We start from the raw sequence: 22,979 nt of genomic DNA on the forward strand, positions 1-22,979 counted from the left end.
TCCTGCCCAGAGACAGAAACTTAAGTGCTGAGGGAACTCTTAATCTGAAAATGTAGGCACTGCATGAATTTAGGCACCTACAAGTTTCAGCAGGAGTTTTGTGGAGTGCAGTGGTGCCTAAGTCATGGGTTTAGGTGTTCAAGTATCTTTGTGGATTGGGACCCCTGTTTCGCTTTAGTAGGATGTTCTTATCTGTGATCTGCTTTTGCATTCTGTTCCTGCTCCTCTCGAATCTATTAAACTGAATTTAGCATTCTTTGTTAGAGAGAAGTTTTGTGTAATCCAAATGAAATAGCACTTTCTCCTCCACTGTAGTTTCTGCTGCCTCAAGCTGAGTTGTTTCAATGTGACTGATCAGCATCTCAGACAAATGAAATGGGAAGAGTAATAAGCAAGGTAATGCAGCTGGACATGAGGAAATGACAGTAGGCAAGGGGGAAGAGACAAGTAAGCAGCAAGGCACACAGAAAGATAAGTATAGTGGGGAGATAAAAACTGCACATAGGAGAGAAATTTTTTCCGATCACTATAGTGGCTCCTTTTGCTTACAGACAAGATTCTAGTATCGTTGTATTTTAGAAACAATGCAGGAGAAATCAACTGCCTCCCTAAGATTGGAAAACTACAAAAGAAATATGCATTCCCTTCATTTTAGGGACAAAACTGGGTACAACTTACCCCTGTTCCCTATTCACAGCCCCCACTTGTCTCATAATGATTTTTCCTCATTTGTTGATCTTCCCTTTCCCGTTGTTCCTCACTTTTCCTCCCTGCTATTGCTCCCTGAGTGGGTCCAATAGCTGGCTGCAAAAGGAGCATAGAAATCTGTAGATTGACAGTCCAGTTGCTTAAAGGGAGCCCACCAGGCTGTGGTCCCCACTTCAGTGGCTCAGCATCAGCCCCAGCTATGAGGAGCTATATGAAGCAAGACAGATTGGAGCATCTCTGTCACTGCAACTCTTCTATCTACCTCCCCGCGCTCTCCCCGATGCTCCTAATTCCCTCTCTGCTCCTGCCTTATGCTCATTCACTCTTAAATTCTCTGGACCAATTAGAGACCTGGAATCAGAATTTAGAAGCTTTTTGGGGGAAATCTAGCCACCAGCACTGCAGGTCAGGTGCTATTGGCAGATTCCAGTCCATTTTAAAACACAGCATCTGGTACAACCCTGAAATACCACCGCTGTAGCTGAGAAATATTAATACATTGATGGAGTTACTCTCGATTTCCATCAGTGTAATGGTCCAGCATGTCCAAAGGGGAAGTTTTCTTTGCAGTAAAATGCCTCTAAATTGTGTATACTTTTCAAAAATGTTTAGCATTTGGTTAAATATTATTCCTCACAAAACCATGAACAATGAATATTCACTTGATAAATGTGATCTTTGGTGACCACCACAGCATTTGCCACGTGGTATGCAACTGAGAACAATGATTTAACTAGCAGTATTCAAATATAGTTATCTTGCACTGCATTTCATAGAGAAGTACTTTTTCTATGCAGAAGGTTATGAGTGAGGAAAGGGGAAACTTGATGTGGAGGTTTTTCACTGTGACAATAATTTAGCTTTAGATCAACCTGAGTGAGTAATTTGTAAAACAAAAATCTCCCATGGCATTGGGGCATCAGGCTTCATTACAACTGCCAGGATAAACCACATGCAGTTCAAGCACTCCAGTGTATAGTAAACAGCAGGCACTAAAGAAACATGCTGAAATTAAAATAATTTATGACACCTAGACTATTGCACCAAATTTGGTAGTTCTTATTGTGTTAGAAACCATTGAACAAATCATGCTAAAAAAAGTACCAGAATCTGTAACAGCAAGAAAAAAAAAGTACAACACAAACACCTGTTAAGAAATCACATATGGACAGTACAAAGCTGTGGAAGTGTTAGGACAACATTTTAGATGAACCACAGTCTCCAGTGGCATCAACTTACTGTGCATACAGAACTAGGATTTTTTGTGTCTGACCATGTATGTTTTTATCATGACCCTGTTGGATGGGTGGAGATACAATATTCTTCATCTTTCAGTTCTTGCTGCTATTACAGTCTAATTTCTAAGAGCGTCACTGAGGCTCTCCATGATTGCTGAGGATATGTATTCAGACCAGAGATGTTTAGAGACTTTAAAATGCACTTGTAATGATAAATAACAAGAATAAGGACCATAGCTTCAGCTAGTGTAAATCAGTGTGATTCCACTGAAGTCAATGGAGCTACCCTGATTTACACTGGCTGAGGATTTGACCCAGAATATGTGTACTTGCATTTGATGCAGACTGAATGTTTTAACAAATGCCAAAATAATTTTCACTGCTTCTAAGTGAATTTTGTATAATCATTATGAGTGAGCGATTTAGCAACAATTACAATTCAGATTGCCAGCAAATAACATTCACTATGAATCAGCTTTAAAACCTTTATTGGATAGGCGAGATAAATACTTCCTGAAAGTACAAAGACAATTTTGGCATTGGTTTACATTCAATTTAAATTTTTAAAATGTATAATATTCAAATGATTAATCAGTATTTTGCTAGTGGAGTACTATACCTTACTGCGAATGATATCATTATTTTAGGTAAACATTCTATAGAGTAGGTTTCAGAGTAACAGCCATGTTAGTCTGTATTCGCAAAAAGAAAAGGAGTACTTGTGGCACCTTAGAGACTAACCAATTTATTTGAGCATGAGCTTTCGTGAGCTACAGCTCACTTCATCGGATGCATACCGTGGAAACTGCAGCAGACTTTATATATACACAGAGAATATGAAACAATACCTCCTCCCACCCCACTGTCCTGCTGGTAATTCTATTCTATTCTATAGAGTAGTAATTCTCAAACAGTGAGTCCGGACCTACCAGTGGATCACAGGAAGAGACTAGATAGGTCGCCTGTTACTGCCCCCCCCCCCATTACTCCCTGCCCCATGCATGCCAGAGAAGCGCTTCTCAGTGTGCTCTGACTTCTAACAGGCCAGGGCAGCAGGCTGCAGTGTGGGGAGTGGGACCTGGCTCCAGCGGCTGACAGCTGAAGCTGAAAACATCACAGAGGTCTGGTAAAGTCAGGGAGTCCATGCCTGCCATGACTAAATGGTATCCTTAATCATCAGGCACTCTGGTTCAAAGTGGTTCATAAAGCTCACAGTGCACGACAAGAAGGGAAAATGTAGCTGACACCAGGCCCCCTGCCCCTTATGAGTATTTCCATGGATCTTCAATGTGCGCCCTGAGCAGACCGGCCTTCGGTTGTTAGCCTGTCAAACTGCATCAAGCACTACGTTCCCATGTGCAGCATCCCCTGTCCCGCAGCCCACTCCACGCACTCACTTGGGTGGGGAGGTGACAGGGCTGCAGAGCTGTTATCAAGGGCAGTGAGATGCTCCACCTCGGTGTTTGCCTGGTGGCGCCAGCGGGGATCGTTGCCCTGCGCTGTGCAGCCTCCCCCAGGGACTCTGGGCAGCGCCTCTGGAGACATGTGGGGTCGCTGTGCGAGGCGGCTCTCGCCACTGGAGGCGGCTGCTGGGGTGCTCCCCTGGGCAGCTCCCCCGCTCCCGCCCGGCTGGCGAGTTCCTGCCGCAGGGCGGGCTCTCACTGAAGGGCCGTGGGAGGCAGGGACAGAGAGACGGGACGGCGCTTCCCTTGCCTGGGGCCGCACTTGCTGTTTACAGTTGCTGTAGCTACCGCCGCAGCTCAACGGCGCCGGGCTGCTGCAGGGCTTGGCAGCTCCCCAGCGGGGCGAGGGGCTCCGGCTCCCCGCGGGGACCCGGGACTGCAGGGAGCGGGGCGGGCACAGTCTCAAGGGGCTGGCTGTACAAGGCAGCGTCCTCCAGAGAGAGCCGGGGAGGCTCGGTTGGGAGAGCGGCTGCTGAGGGCCCGGTTTACGACACCATGTAGTAGCCGATGGAGGCTGCTCTGAAAGGGCCACTGCTGAGGCTTACAGCCCACCGGGCCCGCAAGCTTGGAAACTCCCTCCGTGGCAGCAGGAGACTCGTCGGGCTTTAGGACCCCAGGGAAAGGCTGCGGCAGCCAGGGTGCGGGAGAGCTCAGGGCAGGTAAGGAAGCCAGTGCCTGGGGGAGACGAGTGGAGGGAGAGAGCTGCTCCCGCTCCCGCTCGGCTCTCTGGGGGTAGGCAGGCCGGGCGGGGCTGCGGCGCCACGTGGAGAGCCCGGCAGCGGCGGGGGAGGAGCTGTGGACGCTGGGAGCGAACGCTCAGAGCCAGCTGTTGTCCTGGGGGGCGGGGCCGCTGTGCAGGGGCGGGTGGGGCGGCAGACACTGAGGACTAGAGCCCGCTGGTACTGGGGGAGGGGGCAGAAGCCAGCTGGGGGGGTGCGGGGGGAGGCACTGTGGATGCTGCCCAGAGCAGGTGCGAGCCCTGCAGCCTGGCGAGGGAGCCCGGCGCCCCACTGCTAAGTGCCCTGCCTGCCCGCCCAGGGGAAGCTCTGCCGCGGTTTCGCTGAGCCCAGGTGTCTGTGAGGAGGGGAGAAGTTGGGGTGTCTCATACAGCAGCCCACCCCCAGCCTCTACTCTGGGGTGAGTCAGGTGTCTCCAGTGGATATTAACCCTGGCAGAAATCAGGGGGGCACATGACCCCATCTGCCCCCCACCCCACGCATTGCTCTGAACAGAAGAATAGGAGCAAAGTCCAAGTGCGTTGAATGGGGAGCTCTATTCTCTGCTGCCCGGTCCCATTTCGGGGAGGGAGAGAGGGGGTCATGCCCCACCAAGGGGCTCCCACCTAAATTCCTGTGGGATGCATGCAAACTGCTGGGTTCACCCCTTCTCATTAGCATCAAGAGCTCCATGGGTGATGTGGGGAGAGCCAGAGCTGCAAGGGAAGCCTTCCTTGCTGCCACTTGCAGAAAGGGGTTTGCTCCATTTCAAAACATACAGAAGAAGGGGCCCAAGTCCACTGATATCGACTCTATTGACTTCAGTGGGACTGCTCCCAGTGTAAACAATAATATCCATCAGTAAGGGATTACAGGATTGGGCCCCAGGGCTGGAAATATTTTTTGTAAATGAATGTTTGCTCTCAGATTAATTTACAGCAGTGAGTTCCACCAACTCTGCATGGGAGCACTCAGGCAGAGCAGCCAGGCTGGTGATGGGCAATTTAATGAGACTACCTGGTCAGACATTCCTTTGCTGAAATAAGCATATTAATTCCTATAAAATCAGCAGACCATTGGAACAAACATACTGCACAACAGGAGTTCCATGAAATAAATAAATAATGTACAGAAAACAATTGCTAATTTAAAATCCATAAAAGCAGTTAAGGAAGCATCTGCTACAATATATAGCCCCGAGCCTGCAATCAAGTCCATGTAGTTGGCTCCTTGCTTGTACAGAGTCCCATTTACTTCAGTAGGTGTCCACCCACATGGAGCTAATTGTAGGATTGGGCATAAATGCTCCCCATCTCTCCAATCCCTAATTTTCATATCAAAGCGTAACTAGCCTACAGTGAATTGGTGTATCAGGAACTTTCTCTCAATTAGTTTACATAAGTAACTATTTTCTGAAAATGTATATATCCCAGTTATCCTAGGAGAGAGGCAAGAAAAAAAAATTTTTGACTGCAAAGGTTTTGTTGTTTTCTCACAGGGGAAAAAAAAGGCAACATATTGCCCTACATTTTAACGAGCGTTGCTTTTACTGGGACTGGAAATCAAGGAACTGATTTAAAATTCTGATTACAGTTTTAATCTGTTTTAATTATTTAAAAAATACTGTAAAGAAATTTGTTACCAAGTTCTCGAGACTTCAGGTGTATCTGAACACAGAGGGACCTGTACACACATGGGTATGTCATCTCTCTACTCCACTGGTATCCAAGCAGAATTGTATTATTATTTTTGAGAGTCATTCCCAGACGTGCTAGGCAAGGGGGTTGTAGTCTGAGCCTGACCAGTAGCCATCCATCACACCGAGAAGAGGAAGCTGGATGAGAGTGGTGCTAGGCGACTGCAGGGCCTATTTCTGTTCTTTTGTTCGGTCGTGCCTCTGAGTAGAGTTCCTCTGGGCAGTATCCAGTGACTCCTTAGATGCCTGTGAGGAGCAGTGGGCGCTGTCGGGGGTTCTTTGCTTGGTGTCCCCTTCTGGTTACCTGATTTTCACCTTATGACCTTCACTCCCATCCCTGGGTTTTTCATTTGTTGTCCCTCACTGTTACTTGTGGCCTAGGTTTGCTGGCCCTCTCCCCCTCAACTGAGGGGAGGGCCTTTAGCGCTGAGTGGGTTTAGGCTTGCCATCTCCCAGAACTACATTAGGTACGCACCTTCCCACTTCTGCAACAAGTGAAGCAGTGTTCTGCAGACAACAGCCTCCTCCACTACACAACACTGATTCACCTCCAGAGCGCCATCTAGCTTGTGTACTGAATGAGACAGGGTCCTGTGGGAAAAATAGTATGTGATGGTCACTTGGATGGATAAAGGCAGTATTATAACGCATACACACAAGGGGGCCAAATTAAGATTTCACAAGCAACCTGGCATTTACTAGTTTTTGCAACTTAATAATGTTTTTTTTCACTTTTTTTTTTTTTAGGGTATAATTCCTTAGTTTTTTAAAAAAGCAAACTGAAAAAACCATAAATTCCTAATCTGGCATTATATTGACCACCACATGGGTCAGCAGCAGCACTGGAACCTTGAAATCCACCACACAGACCTCTGTCACTTGAGTTAATGGAGTAACTGGTAGAAGTCGTATGTTGTCATCCTCTAGGTAGAGCAGCACTAGAGGAGAATGGATCACTTTGCCAGTGTATTTCAAGATATTGGCAGGCAGCAGACGAATGATGAGACTCAGGAATCTTCAGTTCCATTCCAAGCTCTGTAAGGGTGTGTTCTCTAGTGGACACAGAGTCTTCTGTCCATTTCTGCCCACACTGGACCCTTTCTATCTCAAGCCCTCCACCCTATCCCTGCCTCAGTCATGTCTCTTGCCCACCTGGCTCTTCGTCCTATTTCCAGTCTCTGCTCCTCGGACTGCTTATCCTACTGTTAGTATCCTCCACTACATTTTCATTTGTTGTCCCTCACTGTTACCTGTGGCCTAGGTTCGCTGGCCCCCTCCCCCTCAACTGAGGGGAAGGGCCTTTAGCTCCGAGACTGAAAGGGGATACTGGAACAGATAGTCCTGAGATGTAAGACTAGGAAAAGGAAAAAAGGATCGGGCCCACAATTGTGTGGGTGCTGGAGGTGCCAGATTAACTTCTAAATATAACCTCCCACCCGAATATGTCAAACTGTCCAACATGTCCGTGAGCAGTGAGCATGCTCTATCCCCTCACAGCTCCTAGTGCTGACCATATTTTATCCCCTTTCAGTCCCAGTCTCCCAGCAGGTACTTTTTCTCGTCTTGCCCAGCCATTCCCAGTCCCACTACCACTACTCCTGGTTCCTTGTCTCCAGTCTCCTTGCTCAGCCAGTCCCAGTTTCCTCCCTATGCCCCAATCTGTCTCTCTCTCTTCCCCTGGTTTCCAGTCATCCTCTCTATGTCTCCTGTGTCCTATCCCCATTGGGTCCCAGTATCCCTCCCCAGGCTTCTCATCCAATCTGTGTCTCTGCCTTCACCATCTTCTTGCCCCAATCTACTCCTCTCAGCCTCCTTCTCGAAATTCCAAACTCTGGCTCTTGTTTCCTCTGTGTTCAAGTACCCGTCTAGGCTGCCTGGGTGCCAGCTGGGGGGTAATTGGGAGCACTGGAGAGACAAGCTTTTGCTCTCAGTTCTGGTGCCCAGTTGCACACTAGTCCCTGTATCCCTACTATGGAGGGAGCGTGCTCATTCTGTGGGGATGGCACATGTGTAGTCTGGTCTAATATAAGAACCGTGAGGGGCTGGAACATGCTCAGTTGCCCTGTGAGAATGGTGCATGCACGGTCTGGTCAGCACTAGGAGCTGTGAGGGGATAGAACATGCTCACTGCTTATGGACGTGTTGGAGATTTTAACTTCTAAATCTAAGAAGTCTCTACTGAGCATGTGCAAACTGAGAGTTTTCAAAGGCTTATAACTTGGCCAAATTTGGGTGGATTTTCACAGGAATAGCAAAAGATGCATCTCTAACACAAAGGCCACCTTCCTTCCAAATTTCAAGCCCCCACTTCAACGCGTGGACAGACCAACGCTTTTCAAAGAAAAGGTTGTCAAAAATGTTTTAACATGGGCAAAACAACAGATTATTTCCTAGTCTCATTCTTGGAAATGGCTGAACTGTTTTGGCTGAACATTTCCAAAAAAATTCAAGCAGAAGCAAACATCCAGCATGGGACATTTCAACCCAAACATTTCAAGTTTGGCAACATTATGAGAACCTGTTTTCAGCTGCTTATAATGGAAATATCAGGCTAACTTAGTAACCGGTGGTGCTACCAGCCCCACCTATATTATTCCCCAAACAATGCTTTTTTTATCTGAGAGAAAGGAGAAGAGCAGACTATTTCACCAGGCACATTTAATTTACCTGGGGAGCACCTGGATCAGAGATCAGCAGCCTTTCAGAAGTGGTATGCCAAGTCTTCATTTATTCACATCTGATGAAGTGAGCTGTGGCTCACGAAAGCTCATGCTCAAATAAATTGGTTAGTCTCTAAGGTGCCACAAGTACTCCTTTTCTTTTTGCGAATACAGACTAACACGGCTGTTCCTCTGAAACCTGTCATTTATTCACTGTAATTTAATGTTTCGTGTGCCAGTACGTTTTAACATTTTTAGAAGGTCTCTCTCTATAAGTCTATATTATATAACTAAACTATTGTTGTATGTAAAGTAAATAAGGTTTTTAAAATGTTTAAGAAGCTTCATTTAAATTAAAATGCAGATCTTATCAGTTTAGTGTGATCCTTGCCCTTTCTTTTCCTTGCTGAGTTTTCCAATGTCCCCAGGCCGACAGCGGGCTAAGCGGGGCCGGCGGCTGGGACCCCGGCTGGCAAGGGGCTGGCAGCATGAACCCCAGACCGGCAACGAGCTGAGCACAGCCTGCTGCCGATCTGAGGTTCCGACCGCCAGCCTCTGCCAGCTGGGGTCCCGGCCGCCGGCCCCGCTCAGCCCGCTGCTGGACTGGGCTTCAGTCCATCCAGGACAACAGTGGGCTGAGTGGGGCTGGCGGCCGGGACCCCGGCTGGCAGGGGGCCGGCAGATGGAACCCCAGGCTGGCAGCAGAGTGCCACTGAAAATCAGCTTGCATGTCGCCTTTGGCACACATGCCATAGGTTGCCTACCCCTGACCTAGATAATACAGTGATGGGTACTATAGAAAACCCCCACATTGACAGACATCTATCTTATTGGTCTTGGATTTCTAAAGAGGCAAATGTGAGTCTTCTTGTTGTTACTTAAGCTTTTTAATTAAGTGCCTGCTGATAGTGGATATCTCCTCCAGTCAGCGCGTTTGTAGCTGAGGGTTTTGTAGTTGACGGCTGCAGCTGTGCTGCTGTATTACTTCAGTGCAGACACTACCTACGCGGCCAGGAGGGGTTCTCCAATTGCTGTAGTTAATCTACCTCCCCACGAATTTTTCCGTTGACCTAGCATTGTCTACTCCAGGGTTTGGATCGGCTTAACTGCGTTGCTCAGGGGGGTGGATTTTTCACATCCCCGAGCTGAGTCAAACTAACTTTTAGTGTATACCAGCCCTGCATATCTTCATGCCAGTTCACCCCCGTCTTATAACTAGACTTGGAAGGATTAGATTTTTATTGGGCAAATGTCAATAAACATCGATTTCACAATGCACACACATACTGTTGAAAAAACATTTCCATTGACAGTAATCAAAAATACAGATGGGAAAAATAAGAAAAAGGCTGCTTGAGAACTTATTAGGGTTTGATGTAAAGATATTTACTTTGTATATTTAAACACATGATGTTGACAATTTGTGTTTAACCATTATAAAGTGCAAGTTTTTGAATCTCAACATCTACTTCATTAAAAATTGTCTGACCTTCCTATAGCCTCTGACTCCTCCATAACTTCCCACAACAATGAAAATTTAAATAGATAAAAATAAGCTTAAAACCCGTAATTTTGTGCAACTGTGACTATTTAAATAGATAAAAATAGAAAATATTTAACAATAAAAGTCAATATTATTGGTCAAAATTATAAAAAAATAAAAATAAAATTCTGCTAAGCCTACTTATAACTGATACTTTTATCCTCACTCTGACTTTGGCATCCGGATCACCACAGAGCAGGGCAAGTGATGTTAATCATAATAAGCGGATCTGGAAACACTGGATCAGCGATCATGAATTCTCCCAACACTGAGGATCTCAGGAGAGGAAGAAGAGAGAAGGTCAATGCTGTTGCAAGGCTCTTCCATTTCTAATCAGTGACAGGCAATAGAATTGGCTGGGGCCTTGAGTGAGATTAATATATGGCATTCAAGGAATTAAGCACATGCATGATAAAATCTGGCTGACTGAGTGGAAGCAACAGCATGTAATATCATGTCCAAAGTGTCTGAAAATATTCATTTTGCTTCATTCTCAGCAGCCCAAATCACTAATCACATCAGAGTGATGAATTGTTTGGTGTTTGGCATGTACAGTAATTTTATTACTACAACTCCATGCTTGTCAACTGCACTAGCTCACAAGGAAAGCTTAAAGGAGGCCAGGAGGGGATATTAAAAGAAAACCCTTACAATAAAACCACACTCAAAGTAAAAGTAGTACAACGTAATCTACAAAATGTACCTTCTTTAGGGCTCATAACTAATAGATTCTAATGTATTCTAATTTATAAAGTTTGTTAGTGCTAGTCTTTTAACATACAATATGTAGATTTAGTAGTTGAATGCTGTATATTATATTCTTGCAATTATTCAAGTAAGAGAAGTCTACTCTGCTTGAAAATTAAGATAAAATATTATTTACTATGCTAATGTTTTCACTTTCATGCCTGCCAGATAATTTTAATAATCAGGTTTTATTTCTGTCTTGGCTGTCTTCTTCTCCTGTCTCTTCATTCTGCAGTGTTGGCTTCTGGATTCTTAGCCCGATATTCACTATCCATATCTTTTAACCAACATAACCTTTCAACTTGATTTTTAAATGACTCTAGTAGCTGAAGTTGCCTCCCTTGGGGTGCAACTGACTCCCAGAAACATAAATTGGAATTATGTGCGTGCACTCAGAGGAGGATGGGCTCCTTGTTGCTGACAGACTCTGCACAAGCCACCCTGCCATGCTGTATTTAAATAGAAATTGCCAGTCATGCAGTGTAAACGCTTGTGCTCTAGGCACTAAGATGAGACCACCAAACTCACATTTACTTCTGGTCTTATCCAGGATTGGAACCCAGCTCTCCAGAGATGAACGGCTAGCACTAGCAAACCGTATGCACTACACCTGTACGTTCACATATCATACTGATATATGAAATGTTATGGGTACTCTGATGGACTAAGATTTTTGAGTTTCTATTGTAATTTAAATTTTTGTATTCCAGACACCTTCTGAAACTGGAAGCCTGCATTTCAAACAAGGAAGAAGGTGTTAAACTTTGACTGATTAATATCTTAGTTTAATTTTTTTCAAATTGTTCATTATTCCCACCTTTCATTTCCCAGGATATCTTGTTTTCTCCCTGTCTTCTCCTCTAACCTGCAAGCACTTAGACTTTACTCAACTTTACTCAAATTACATGTCCCATTGAACTCAGTGGGGCTACTCACATGAATAAAATTACACATGTAATGCAAACAGCAGTGAGACACCAATTGCAAGCTGTTAGAAGCAGAGACTGTATTTTAGGTATTGTACCAGCACCACGCACATCTTCAGTGCTTAACTAATAATAATAAGTGATCAAGATAAAATGGGTCTGTATATCATATTCAAACCACTTAAATTGAAGTGGGGAGAAAAAGTCATTAATTATCTCGAAGCTTAATCTACTGAAGAGCCTATATTGCATTTCATAGAAGGCAGGGAAACTGCCTATGAATCAAATTAAAATATACCTGGAAGACCCACTAAGTTCAACTGATTAAATAATTTTTAAAATCACCTGTGTAGAAAATGGAGCAGCCAGCCATTCTCTCAGAGAGGAGGACTGAGAGGTTAAGAAAGTTTAAAACAGGGAAATGTGCTTTTTTTGTCCCACAGCTTTCAGATGCCCTAATCTTCTTAATCACCTGAGTCAAAGAGAATGGGCTGTAAGTTATGAGTGTATTTTCCCCTTCCTTTTTATAACTAAGCTTTCTTCTGAGTTACCTAAACCTGTCAGATAGTTTTTCAGTAGTGCATTCTCTGCATAATCATCTTCTGTTCTCCGTGTTTCTTCTGTGGTGTTTGGCCTCAAAGCAGATTTCTCTAATCCTAAAGGCTTACAGTGAAGCTAAGGGACAAGGCAGCTCACTTCTGAAGGATGTTTTTGGTGCTGAAAAGTATATTTTTTGCAACATACCTTTATATTTGCTTCCCATCTGTGTGACACTTTGGAATTTAATAGTGAGCAGTTGGCAGGCAGGATACTCCAAGTGGTAGAAATGTGGGGTTTTGTTTCTTGTTTTATTGCATGTTTCCTGACTGAATAATATTATTTTTTGACAGCTATTATGGATGGAAGATCCTTTGCCTTCAGCCTGAAAAAAAAGCTCTGGGATTGAAAAAAAAAATGGAGGAACTTGGTAGGATCCACTCGGGCCATCGCTTTAGCACTGCATGCTTATTTTCAACTGCATTCACTGTATGTCCATAGGCTGGAGTTCAGAAAGCGGGATATGGAAGCAGATACTCTCAAAGATGAAGACCATATGGCTGAGTGGACTGCCAATGATCCAGCAAGACTGGTGCCATCTCCTAGCAAAATTGCTGGGAAGGCCATGTCCTTTTTGCCCCTGGGCCAGATAAACAGCACAAATGGCTCATTCAATGAACAGTTTACACCCTTCTGCTACTCGGCACAAAGCAGTATGATGGGCAGTAATGGCAGCTCATCAGATAACAGGTTTCATGGCCAAGCTTTTCAGGATGCAAAGCAATTCAATTATTTGGCCAACTCTGCTCTTTTTCCTCATTTGTTGGCATCCAGCGTAACTCAGACTGGAATTGTCCAGGCCAGTAAATGTAGTGACTCGGAAACACTCAGTCCTTCCTCTGCTGCTGCTCCTGCTCCTCAGATAAGTCAGGAACCCATACACTACAGAAACATGGAGCAGGTGAGTTTGCTTTAAGCGTTCATTGCATTTCAGTGGAGTATGAGCATGCCCGGTTTTTGAAGACTGCACAAATAGCGTCTAATGCATTGCCCTAAGAAGGAACAGGTCTGCTAACTTTTGTGTCTGCAACGGAGAGGCTTTAGTGGCAATGTCAGGATGTGGAGTGTGACCCTGTGTCTGATTATGCTGTTTTAAAGACGTCAAGGCAATAAAATGCTGCTTGTTATGATAATCTGTAGTAACAAATTCCTTTTTCCAAGAACAAATCAGTTTGTTCACCCCTTGTTCCTGTCGTTTTGATGTTTATTCCTCTCCACTTCCCTCCTTTAGGAGGAATTCCAGACTTTGGTAGTACATCATCATGTGTGTGACAATGACATGGGAAACCAAAGTTGGGGATTTTTTTTTTCAATGATCACTATTGTCTGTCTTCTTCCTATGCCTTTTCCCTTTTCTTTTTCTTTTCTCAACTTTTATGTCCTTTTCCTCCTTCTCTTCCCTTTTGACTGTCCCTTTTCTCTTTTTTCTTCTTTTAGGGGCAGACAGACAGCTGGACAAGAGTAGCTCTGCACTGTCTCCTGCACCAAAGCAGCCTGCTGCACTGGGTTTCTAACTACCAAATAAAACTGCACTATGGACACCACCTATAATAGGCAACAGCTTATCTGAAATGTAGGGTACGATTACACTGGGACTCTTCAGCACTTTTCCCATCTTTGTGCAGCACCACTAGAGAGAGCAATGGCAGAAGCAGTAGTGTTGATGAGGCACAGACTTTATTTTACTACTGCTACCCCAGGGAGATGCCTGGTAATAGACCAATGTTGGTAAAAGTGCAAGTGTAGACAGGGCCCTACTTGAAGATCATGTCTAGCAGGCAAATGGAGTTTGCTGGGGCTTAGTTATTTAAGATTAGGTTGCCGTGTAGAGGGTCGGCAACATTTTCTGTGAGGTGTAAACTTGTCTTCAGTTTATTGTCAGGCAGTTAAAATCTGGCATAGGGTCCTGGAGATCCTAGATTTTCCTGTAGGCCCTTGCCTCTGTCTTTTTGAAATGCTTTTCCTAGAGACTCCTACAAAGAAAGAACATGTTTGGGTGGCTTCTGTGTATGGTGCTTCCCCAGTGAGGCCAGAAGGGGCAGCAGGAGAATGAAGATAATGCTCTCAGGCAGGCTGCTGGAGAAATACAAGATGCAGAAATAATATAGTCACATAATTACTGTTTGTTTAATTCCTTGAAATGAGATAGACCTTCACAGAACATAAAGAAGACATGGCCCCTACCCCAAAGAGTTTGCAGCCTAAGCAAAGATGAAAGGCAAGGAAGACAAATTGCAGGGGCGGAGTAATGGAGGGAGGATATGCACAAAGACTAGAATGTTGCTTTTTCTCTACTAGGTTATGAGCTATTCCCTCTCCACCCCGCAAGTGTTAACTCATTCCTGCACTGCTAGGGGCTGGAAGTTTTGATCAACAGAGAGGACAGAGGAAGCAGGCCAGTGGGGGGAACAGCCAAAAAGCAGAAGGGGAGAGATGGGAAGGAGACAAACAAGGTGAATGGGGAGTGCACGAGTGAAGGAGAGAGAAAGAAGGATAGACTGACTAGAAGGAGCAGTGGGCAGGTTAGTAGCAGCATTTTAATTTGGGGCAGATTTGGGTCTCTGTTTCTCTGGACCAGGAGTTCTATGGAGGTAGGGAGCTAACCCGCTTGTGTTGGAGATAGAAGGATAGTGCCAGACCTGTTCTGTTCCATAATAGTTTAATGCTTGAGGTGCCTATGACTGTGGCATTAACAGCTGTAGAGTGCCGTAGGTCCTGAAATTTTAGGGGCACTCTTAAATCTCTCCTTTCTACCCATCTTCTCTCTTCTTCTATGACCCCCACCCACCCCAAATTCACAGAGTGCCAAGCAGGTAAGGCATTTTCAGCATGTGGAAAGAGTGGAACATGGCTATTTATTTATTTATCTATATTACAGTGGCACTTAGATGCCCTAAGTGAAATCACAGCCTAATTGTGCTAAGCATTATGCATATATGTAGTAAGAGACAGTCTCTGCCCTGACCAGCTCAGAGTCTAATTAGAAGGGCAAATGGGACAGAGAAGTGAAGTGACTTGGCCAGTGTCACTCAGCAGGTCAGCTGAGTAGAATAGAACCCAGGTTTACGGAGACACCTGCAAATCCTATTGGCTTTTGTGAGAGATCTATGTGCTCAGCACCTCTGCAAATCAGGTCATGAATTATTAACATAGCCGCTCACAAATCTGCCAGCAAATGTGTTTCACTCTACTGATATAGCTTATTCTAATAGCGCTGGGTGAAATGTTTAAAACACTTGAAATTTCAAGGAAATTGTTTTGCAGAAATGTTTTACTGTTTTTTGACTGGCTTATAGAGTGGTCTAAATTTTTCAAATTTTCAAAGAAAAATGTGCAGGAAAAATTTCATTTTTTTGTTTTTTTTTAAATGTGTGCATTTTCCTATCAGCCATAATACTGAATAACACTATGAAATAATTCACTCTTGAATATGTTTTTAAGTATGTGTGGTTTGACTGTAAAAACTGCCATAAGACATCAAAGATTGGGAGAGTGGGAATACTGTCAGGATTAAAATTGTGTTTAATTTTTTTCCATATATGTTACTAACAGTATCATAGACTATTGTATGTGAAAGAATTTGAAAACTCTACTTTTCATCATTTATGTGGTTAATTTACATTTCACTCAAGTTGGACAGTGAAAAAATTGTCAGTTTCACTTCCTGATTCTCATGCCCAAGCATAGAGCCTTGTGCTGGACTATTTTGAAAATCCTGCTCCTCCAGCTCCGCAGTACCAACTCCCACCGGATCCTGCATGGTTTCTTGCATTTTTATCCCACTCCCACGCACAAAACCCTTAGATCCCACAAATCCCGCAGGAAAGACAGATTTCCCCTTGCCACTAAAAATAAAATGGTCAATTTATATATATACTATATATAATGTTGACATCATATATATATATATATATATATATATATATATATATATATATATATATATATATATGCGGAATTCAGACAAAATTTTTACCATTCAAAGAATAAAAAAGTCTTGCTTAAACCATGTAAAAATACTTTAACTCCTGTTATAATGGACATGAAATCTCTTTCTATCCCCCATTTAAATTTAAGAATTAAAAGCTTTATTTAAAAAAAAGAAAAACTTGCTTTATATTGCTGAAATTCTATTTATGGCAAACTTAGGAGAGATTTGGTGTTTTTTTGTTTGTTGCTTTTTTTTGCCACCTAATCCCTCCTGCAATGAAGTACAGTTTATCCGCTCCCACTATTATGGCAGTGGGTCCTGCAGGACCCATGAGATCCCAATCCCACTGCAAGGCTCTAATTTAGCACACTGCTGTTTTCTTTGAGTGTTATCTCTGCAAAAGAATGTTTAAATACAAATACACTCTTTTTTTTATTGGAATAAAACAATGGAATCACCTTTTAAAAACAAACAAACCACAAAACTAAAACCTCCTTCCTGTTAAAAGGGAGAGATGAGCATATTTTAATTCATTTCGTTGGTACTATTTACAGAGCCCAGGGCAGCAGGAACAGGTGATGATGGAACAGATGGAGCAGCTTCAAAGGCTGGTAACTGAACAACAGAAAATCATCACCTACTATAACCCAGGTACTACCAGGATTTCCTCCTAAGAACTCAGTACTGTAAATGGCAGCTGTTCACATTCCTACAATAAAATACTGTAGTTCCCAAAATAAATTCAAGCTATGATGTGGGGTTGGTCGGAGGAAGTAGAAGGCTCTTCACCTGAGAGTTGTACTAAAATATTTTATTCACACCACAAAAATGATAACTCCAGAAAACTTTTCTTTGACTCTTAAGTATTTCCTACAGACATTTCATGTGTAAAAGTGCATTTCTGTTTAATACTAACAGACATTCATGTACATGTGTCGACTAAAGTCTAGATTAAAATTCATTTGTGTTGTAATAAATTTTAGTGTAGTGGGAGGCACTGCTAAAACCTAAAATATCATCTTTCTCGCTTTATAAAAACTAGATGAGAAGGGGAAGGGAAGGAATTCAGCAGACAGGGTTTCTAGAAATAGACTTTCCGTGCTGGTAATTCAGTCTCTTCCCCACAACACAATATAACTTCCGGAACAGCTTCCTCCTTAATGGTAGCAGTACCAGAAAATGGCATCAGCATAGCAAATAAGAAAAGGAGAATCCACCCTCTGCAGGGATTTCCCTGTCCCCCCACCCCCCAACTTTGGAATGGGTGTAGTTCCACAATGCAATGTGAGGGACCAGCTGGGATCTCCACCCACTGCACAGAATCTGGTTTTGCAGGGGCCCTCTGCATGAGTGCAAGCAGGGGGAAGTAGAGAACGAGGCACGGAAAAGCCAGAGGATCTTTGAATTGGTGCTCTCCTGGAGATGTTTCACCAGAGGGAACAGTTTTTGTCCTTTTGGACAGGGTTCCACAGTGCCCCACTGGCAGATGTTGCCTGCGGTATGTACATCTGCACATTGCTCTGGCATCCTGGCCTCCCCTCTCCACTTTCTGGGCTACATTACCCAATTTGGGGATTGCAAGTATCTTGTGCTGCTGAGATGCCTTGAGGACAGACTTTCTACTGCTGGTGGTCTGCAGCTCTAGAACATGCCATCACATATGCTAGGCTAAACTCTAGTTCATCAAGAACCCATGAACGATGATTCCAGCAATGTTGTAATCATGGATCACCTGCATTCCTTAGAAAACGTCTTCTATCACAATTCTCTACAGTTTCAGTTTAGCATCCTCAGTGCCTGACAAGCTCAGTGACAGTAGGAAGTCTTTTGGAAGCAGTGGAGTTACTCTGGAATTACACTGGTGCAAATGAGATTGGAATTTGGTCCAGTGCTTTTCCATAAACAAAATCTGGATAGGTCTGGCAAAATGCTTAGGATGGCAGAGCTCACAAGTAGTTTTAAACTGTTCAACCAGCACTTACAATGCGAATTTCACTAATTTTGGTAGTAGGACAGGGTCATATTTTATGTGGTTAAATGGTTGTTAAATGATTTCTCCATGCTTTTAGTGACACAGACTTTTTCCAACACCAAGCATGCCTATCCTTCCATCTTCCCCCACCTCCTTCTCTTTGCAAAAAATACAGGGCATGGAGTCATTGTAAAGAAAATCATGTTCCATTTGTGTCCCTCGTATATAGTATAGTGTGAAGCAGTACAGAATTTTTTTTGCAACTGTGGGTTACCATGGTGTGTGTTTGAGTAGGGGTGTCAGGGTGTAAAATTACGGGACTAGCTTCAGACTGAAATGTGGTGTGGGAGGGTGGTTTTGGTAGTGGGGAAGTGCTGGAACAAACAGGTTTTGACTCTTTAAAACCCTTAGTTCTTGCTGTCTGTCCAGGGCAATGTTATAAATATACTAGTCCATACTTATGATGATAGAGTTTGATTGTAAAAGGGTTTTGTAAAACTCTCTGTGCATGGAGGGGGGAAATATAACTCAACATTTGATACTTTTTAACTCTTGTATCGCTCAGAACTGGTTTTTCACACTATTTGTGTGTGTGTGTGTAAGGGATGGAGGGAAACCTGGATTCCAGTGGACAACCTGCAGCCCTGACTCAGACTGGCAGGTCTTGGGTAGGGTGAGGTAATATCTTTTATTGGGCCATGTAGTGGGGTGGCTGCCCCACTCCTGCAGAAAAGGGGTTAAAAGCAGCCCTGGAGAGGGCTTCAGCAGGGAAAGGGATTAAGAACATCTGTGGGAAGCTGACTGAGTTGCTGACCACAACTGTGGCCAGCTCAATCAGGGTCCAGCTGGCCCTATAAGAGGGCTGGGGCCCAGGAGCTAAAGAAGTCCCACTTTAGCCCTGGAGTGGGAAGGACTAGCTGCCTGGGAACAGGGTGCCTGAGCAGAATACTGCTGGGGAAGGGCAAAGGGAGCTGGGGAGCTCCAGCCTGATAAACCCCCAGGTTGCAGGCTTTGGTGAAGGCCTCCAGAGGCACTGGGGCTGCAGAGGGGCAGCCTGAGGATAGGCAAAGGCAGCAGGTCCTACCCCCTTGCCAGTGATGAGTGGCCATTACACTGCAGTCTGCCCCAGTGAACAGTGGCTAGCTGATGACTGGCAGTAGCCATTGAGGCAAGGTGGGCCTAGAGGGTTGGGGATTCCCTGGGAGGGGAGACCCAGAGTGGGGATCCTGCTGGTGCAGAACCCTAGGGAATAAGGCACCGGGGTCTGGGAGGGACACGGGGCCAGTGGCAGGTGAGACACCGGCCTGCAGAGGGCGCTTCAGTGCTGGTGAAGAGCTAATTCCCTGGCTGACCAGCAGGAGGCGCCATGCCTGTGAGTCATCGCCTTGCTACAGACCAACTTCTGTTGGTGAGAGAGACAAGCTTTCAATCCACACAGAGCTCTTCTTCAGCTCTGGGAAAGATGCTGAGAGCATTACAGCTCAATACAAGGTGGAACAGAGTGGTTAGCATAAGTAGCTAGCTCATATTCTAAGGGACCATTCAAGGTAGAGTGGCCTGTTAACACCTTTGCAGTCATGGGAAAAAAAGGGGGTTAGTGGATTATAGACTTGTAATTAGCCATACATCCAGGGTCATAACTCTGCTAATCACTAAAAATCATAGACTCAGCAGAGCTCTTGAATGGTCCAATAAAAGATATTACCTCACCCACCCTGTCTCTCAAATATCCTGGGACCGAAACAACTACGACTACACTGCATAGGTCTTGGTTAGGGCATTCAGCAGCAACCAATAATCCTCAAGGATGTTGTGGATGTCTCTTGCATGGTCCATCTTCTGTGATTGTAGGGGAGTGGGTGTTAAATGGACCTTCATGCTGCTATCTTTTTATAATTCTATAATGCAGAAATAATGATTGGTAAAGAAATAAAAACTTGATTTAAAAATTCGACCGTCAAGAAATAATACGTGCAATTCATGATTCTTGGTATAATATTGTCCACACCTCTGCATTTCTCACTAGACCCAAGATATTGTTCCACCAGATGATAGAATGAGTGAATTGCAAAGCTTCATGGGTTCACAGAGGTAGCATTTTGCAATCAAAGATGTAAATCTTTTGTAGTTTCACTTCCCCCACTCCTGCTGTACTATGTATAGGAAACATTCTTGACAAAGACAATTAAGTCCCTCTATCCAAGGGGTGGGCAAACCTTTTGGCCTGAGGGCCACACTGGGGAATAGAAATTGTATGGCAGGCCATGAATGCTCACAAAATTGGGGTTGGGGTGTGGGAGGGGTTGCAGGCTCTGGGGTGGGGCTGGGAATGAGGAGTTTGGGGTGCAGGAGGGTGCCCCGGGCTGGGACTGAGGGGTTCGGAGGGTGGGAGGGGAATCAGGGCTGGGACAGGGGGTTGGGGCATGGGGAGAGGCTCAGGGCTGCAGGCTCTGAGCGGCGCTTACCTCAAGTGGCTCCCGGAAGCAGTGGCATGTCCCTTCTCCAGCTCCTACGCGTAGGCGCGGCCAGGCAGCTCTGCTCACTGCCCCATCCTCAGGCACCGCCCCTACAGCTCCAATTGGAGCACGTAGCAGCTGGAGCGGGGCCATGCGGCTGCTTCCAGGAGCTGCGTGGTATGGCCCCCGACCCTGCACCCCAGCTGGAGTGCCGGAGCTGGGCCAAGCCACGTGGTGCGGCCCCTGACCCAGCGCCCTGGCCGGACTGCCAGAGCCAGGAAAGCCCCAGACCCCGCTCCCCAGTGGGAGCTTGAGGGCTGGCTTAAAATGGCTTGTGGGTCGGATCTGGCCCACGGGCCATAGTTTGCCCACCCCTGCTCTATCCCTATAAAAATAAAACAATAGTGCCTCACATGTACATGAAGGAACAGAACATGGCTAGTTTGGACAGAATTATTTACAATCTAAATTCAAGTTTCAATCAACATATAAGGAACAACTGCTTGTAAAGCTTCATTTTTAAAATGTTAATCTTTACATTAGGTACAGCTAAACATAAGAAAATAATAAGTTTTGGAGAATCTATTTGGCTTTTGTATATATCACAATTTTAAACTGATTTAAGATGGCATTCCCTACTGCCACTGGAGTCAATAGGAGTTTTACTATTGACTTTAGTGGGAGCACGGGGCCCTTAGACTGTAGATTTTGTAAAAAAAAAAAAAAAAAATAGAGTCAGATCCCCTGCTGGCATAAATTGGCATATCTCCACTTAAGTCAATGGAGCTACAGTGATGTACATCAGCTAATGTTACATCTAGGTTTTTGACTTGTTTAACTAGAATTCCAGCCCAATGGAATGAAAGGGGTTAGAACGGCTGAGTTCTGACAGACCCTTCATTTTCAGGATAAGACATGGTAATGGAGGGAAAAAAGTTTCCTTTCCAACCTGGCATATACATGAGAGATTATCAAAATCTTTCCAATTGCTTCAAGTTTCAGAATCTTTGGAAATGTCTAAGCTCTGGGGTTCCACTTCATTTCTTCTCACCCTGAGAGAATTCAAGACCTTCCTATAGGAACTTCGAAAAGTCGGGCTTGAGAAGCAGTACACGATGGGGTCCATAGCACTGTTGAGATAGGTCCAGCAGACAGTAACATCAAATACATTCACAGCAAAACGAAAAGCTGCACAGCTTTCAAAGTTTTGGAGAATATACACAAGAACTCTGCCCAACACACTGGGCAGGAAGCAAACTCCGAACACCACCACCACTGCAATCACTAACAACATGGCTTTCTGCAGCTTAGGTTGACTGCTCAAATCCCGGGGGCTCTTCTTCAGCTTCCTGATGATGCCAACTGTGCAAAACAAAATGAGGCCAAAGGGAACGAGAAACTCCAAAAAGAATACGATGACATGCCAGATGCTGTAGAAGTTGGCATCTCCTTGTGGGCTGAAACTGCGGCACTCAGTGAAGGTTTTGGGTTGAGGAGCAACCAGGATCTCAACAGTCAATCCGATTGCTAAAAGCCAAACCAAGCAAGCAGTGACTCTAGCATTCCTGGCTATGAGAGAGCTGGTTTTATCGTTAGGGTGGACCACTCGGAAATAGCGATCCAGAGCTACAGCCGTGAGGAATGCGATGGAGACAGCTTGGGAAAGAGACAGCATGAAGAGTATTACCGAGCAGAATAGCTCTCTATAATCCCATGTCTCTAGAATGCTAAACCTGAGAGCAAGCAGTAGTCGAAACGGCAGGCAAATGTTCAGCAAGACGTCTGCAATAACCAGGTTGAGCAAGTAGATGGCATGTGGCTTCCAAATTTTCAAACGGAAGTAGAACGTCCACAGAGCAATAGCATTGCTTGTGAGTCCCAGCCCAAATTCCAAAATTAGAAGGATGTTCATGGCTATTTCCACAGACTCATTGTAAACAGAGCAGTTAGAACGTGTCATTTTCTGCTGGCTTCTCAAAAGGACTGAAACACTGAAAAGGATCATGTTACACTTCAAAGCGCCCCTCCCCCTCCCCCAAAAAAGGATTTCTTTTCCTCCTAATACTGTAATTACTTCTGCATTTCTCAGAGAAGGAAGTATACTGTGAAAGTAGAATGAATTATAATGAAATTATAATTCATTAAAGAAATGCTACTTGAAGAGTTTGTTGAAATATAGTTGTCAGGAAGAGAAACATTAAGGCGTGTGAGACAATGGGTCCTCAAACTAATTAACTTAGAGCTCCTACTGAGCTAGGAGATGGTAAACGTTAGTATGCAAATAAGATATGTATGTATATTTGTCAGTTTCTGCTTCCTTTTGTTT

General features: G+C 44.6%; 2 protein-coding genes across 3 annotated transcripts in view; one reads left to right on the plus strand and one right to left on the minus strand.

Annotated features, from left to right (window-relative positions):
- Positions 1 to 3,380: 3,380 nt before the first annotated feature.
- The window catches only part of LOC125633959 (centrosomal P4.1-associated protein-like), a 71,291-nt gene continuing 51,692 nt past the window's right edge, over positions 3,381 to 22,979 (plus strand). The window contains exons 1-3 of one of the 2 annotated variants that reach the window (XM_048844013.2): positions 3,381 to 4,068; positions 12,588 to 13,195; positions 16,780 to 16,876. In XM_048844013.2, coding sequence (XP_048699970.2) covers positions 12,758 to 13,195; positions 16,780 to 16,876 — 535 coding nt within the window. In that variant the 5' untranslated portion in view covers positions 3,381 to 4,068; positions 12,588 to 12,757. Of the gene's footprint in view, positions 4,069 to 12,587; positions 13,196 to 13,731; positions 15,108 to 16,779; positions 16,877 to 22,979 lie in introns of those variants that run through there. The other variant, XM_075126859.1, reaches the window with a different exon arrangement.
- On the minus strand, positions 19,707 to 22,643 carry GPR31 (G protein-coupled receptor 31). The gene has a single exon (XM_048844014.2). It carries the CDS (start codon positions 22,611 to 22,613, stop codon positions 21,645 to 21,647), a length of 969 nt encoding a protein of 322 aa, XP_048699971.2. The 5' UTR covers positions 22,614 to 22,643; the 3' UTR covers positions 19,707 to 21,644.

Source organism: Caretta caretta, chromosome 3 (assembly GCF_965140235.1).
Source record: "Caretta caretta isolate rCarCar2 chromosome 3, rCarCar1.hap1, whole genome shotgun sequence".
Classification (NCBI taxonomy): domain Eukaryota; kingdom Metazoa; phylum Chordata; order Testudines; family Cheloniidae; genus Caretta; species Caretta caretta.

Excerpts from the sequence above, each read along its gene's own strand:
- GPR31 (XM_048844014.2), bottom strand. The coding sequence starts at position 22,613 with ATGACACGTTCTAACTGCTCTGTTTACAATGAGTCTGTGGAAATAGCC.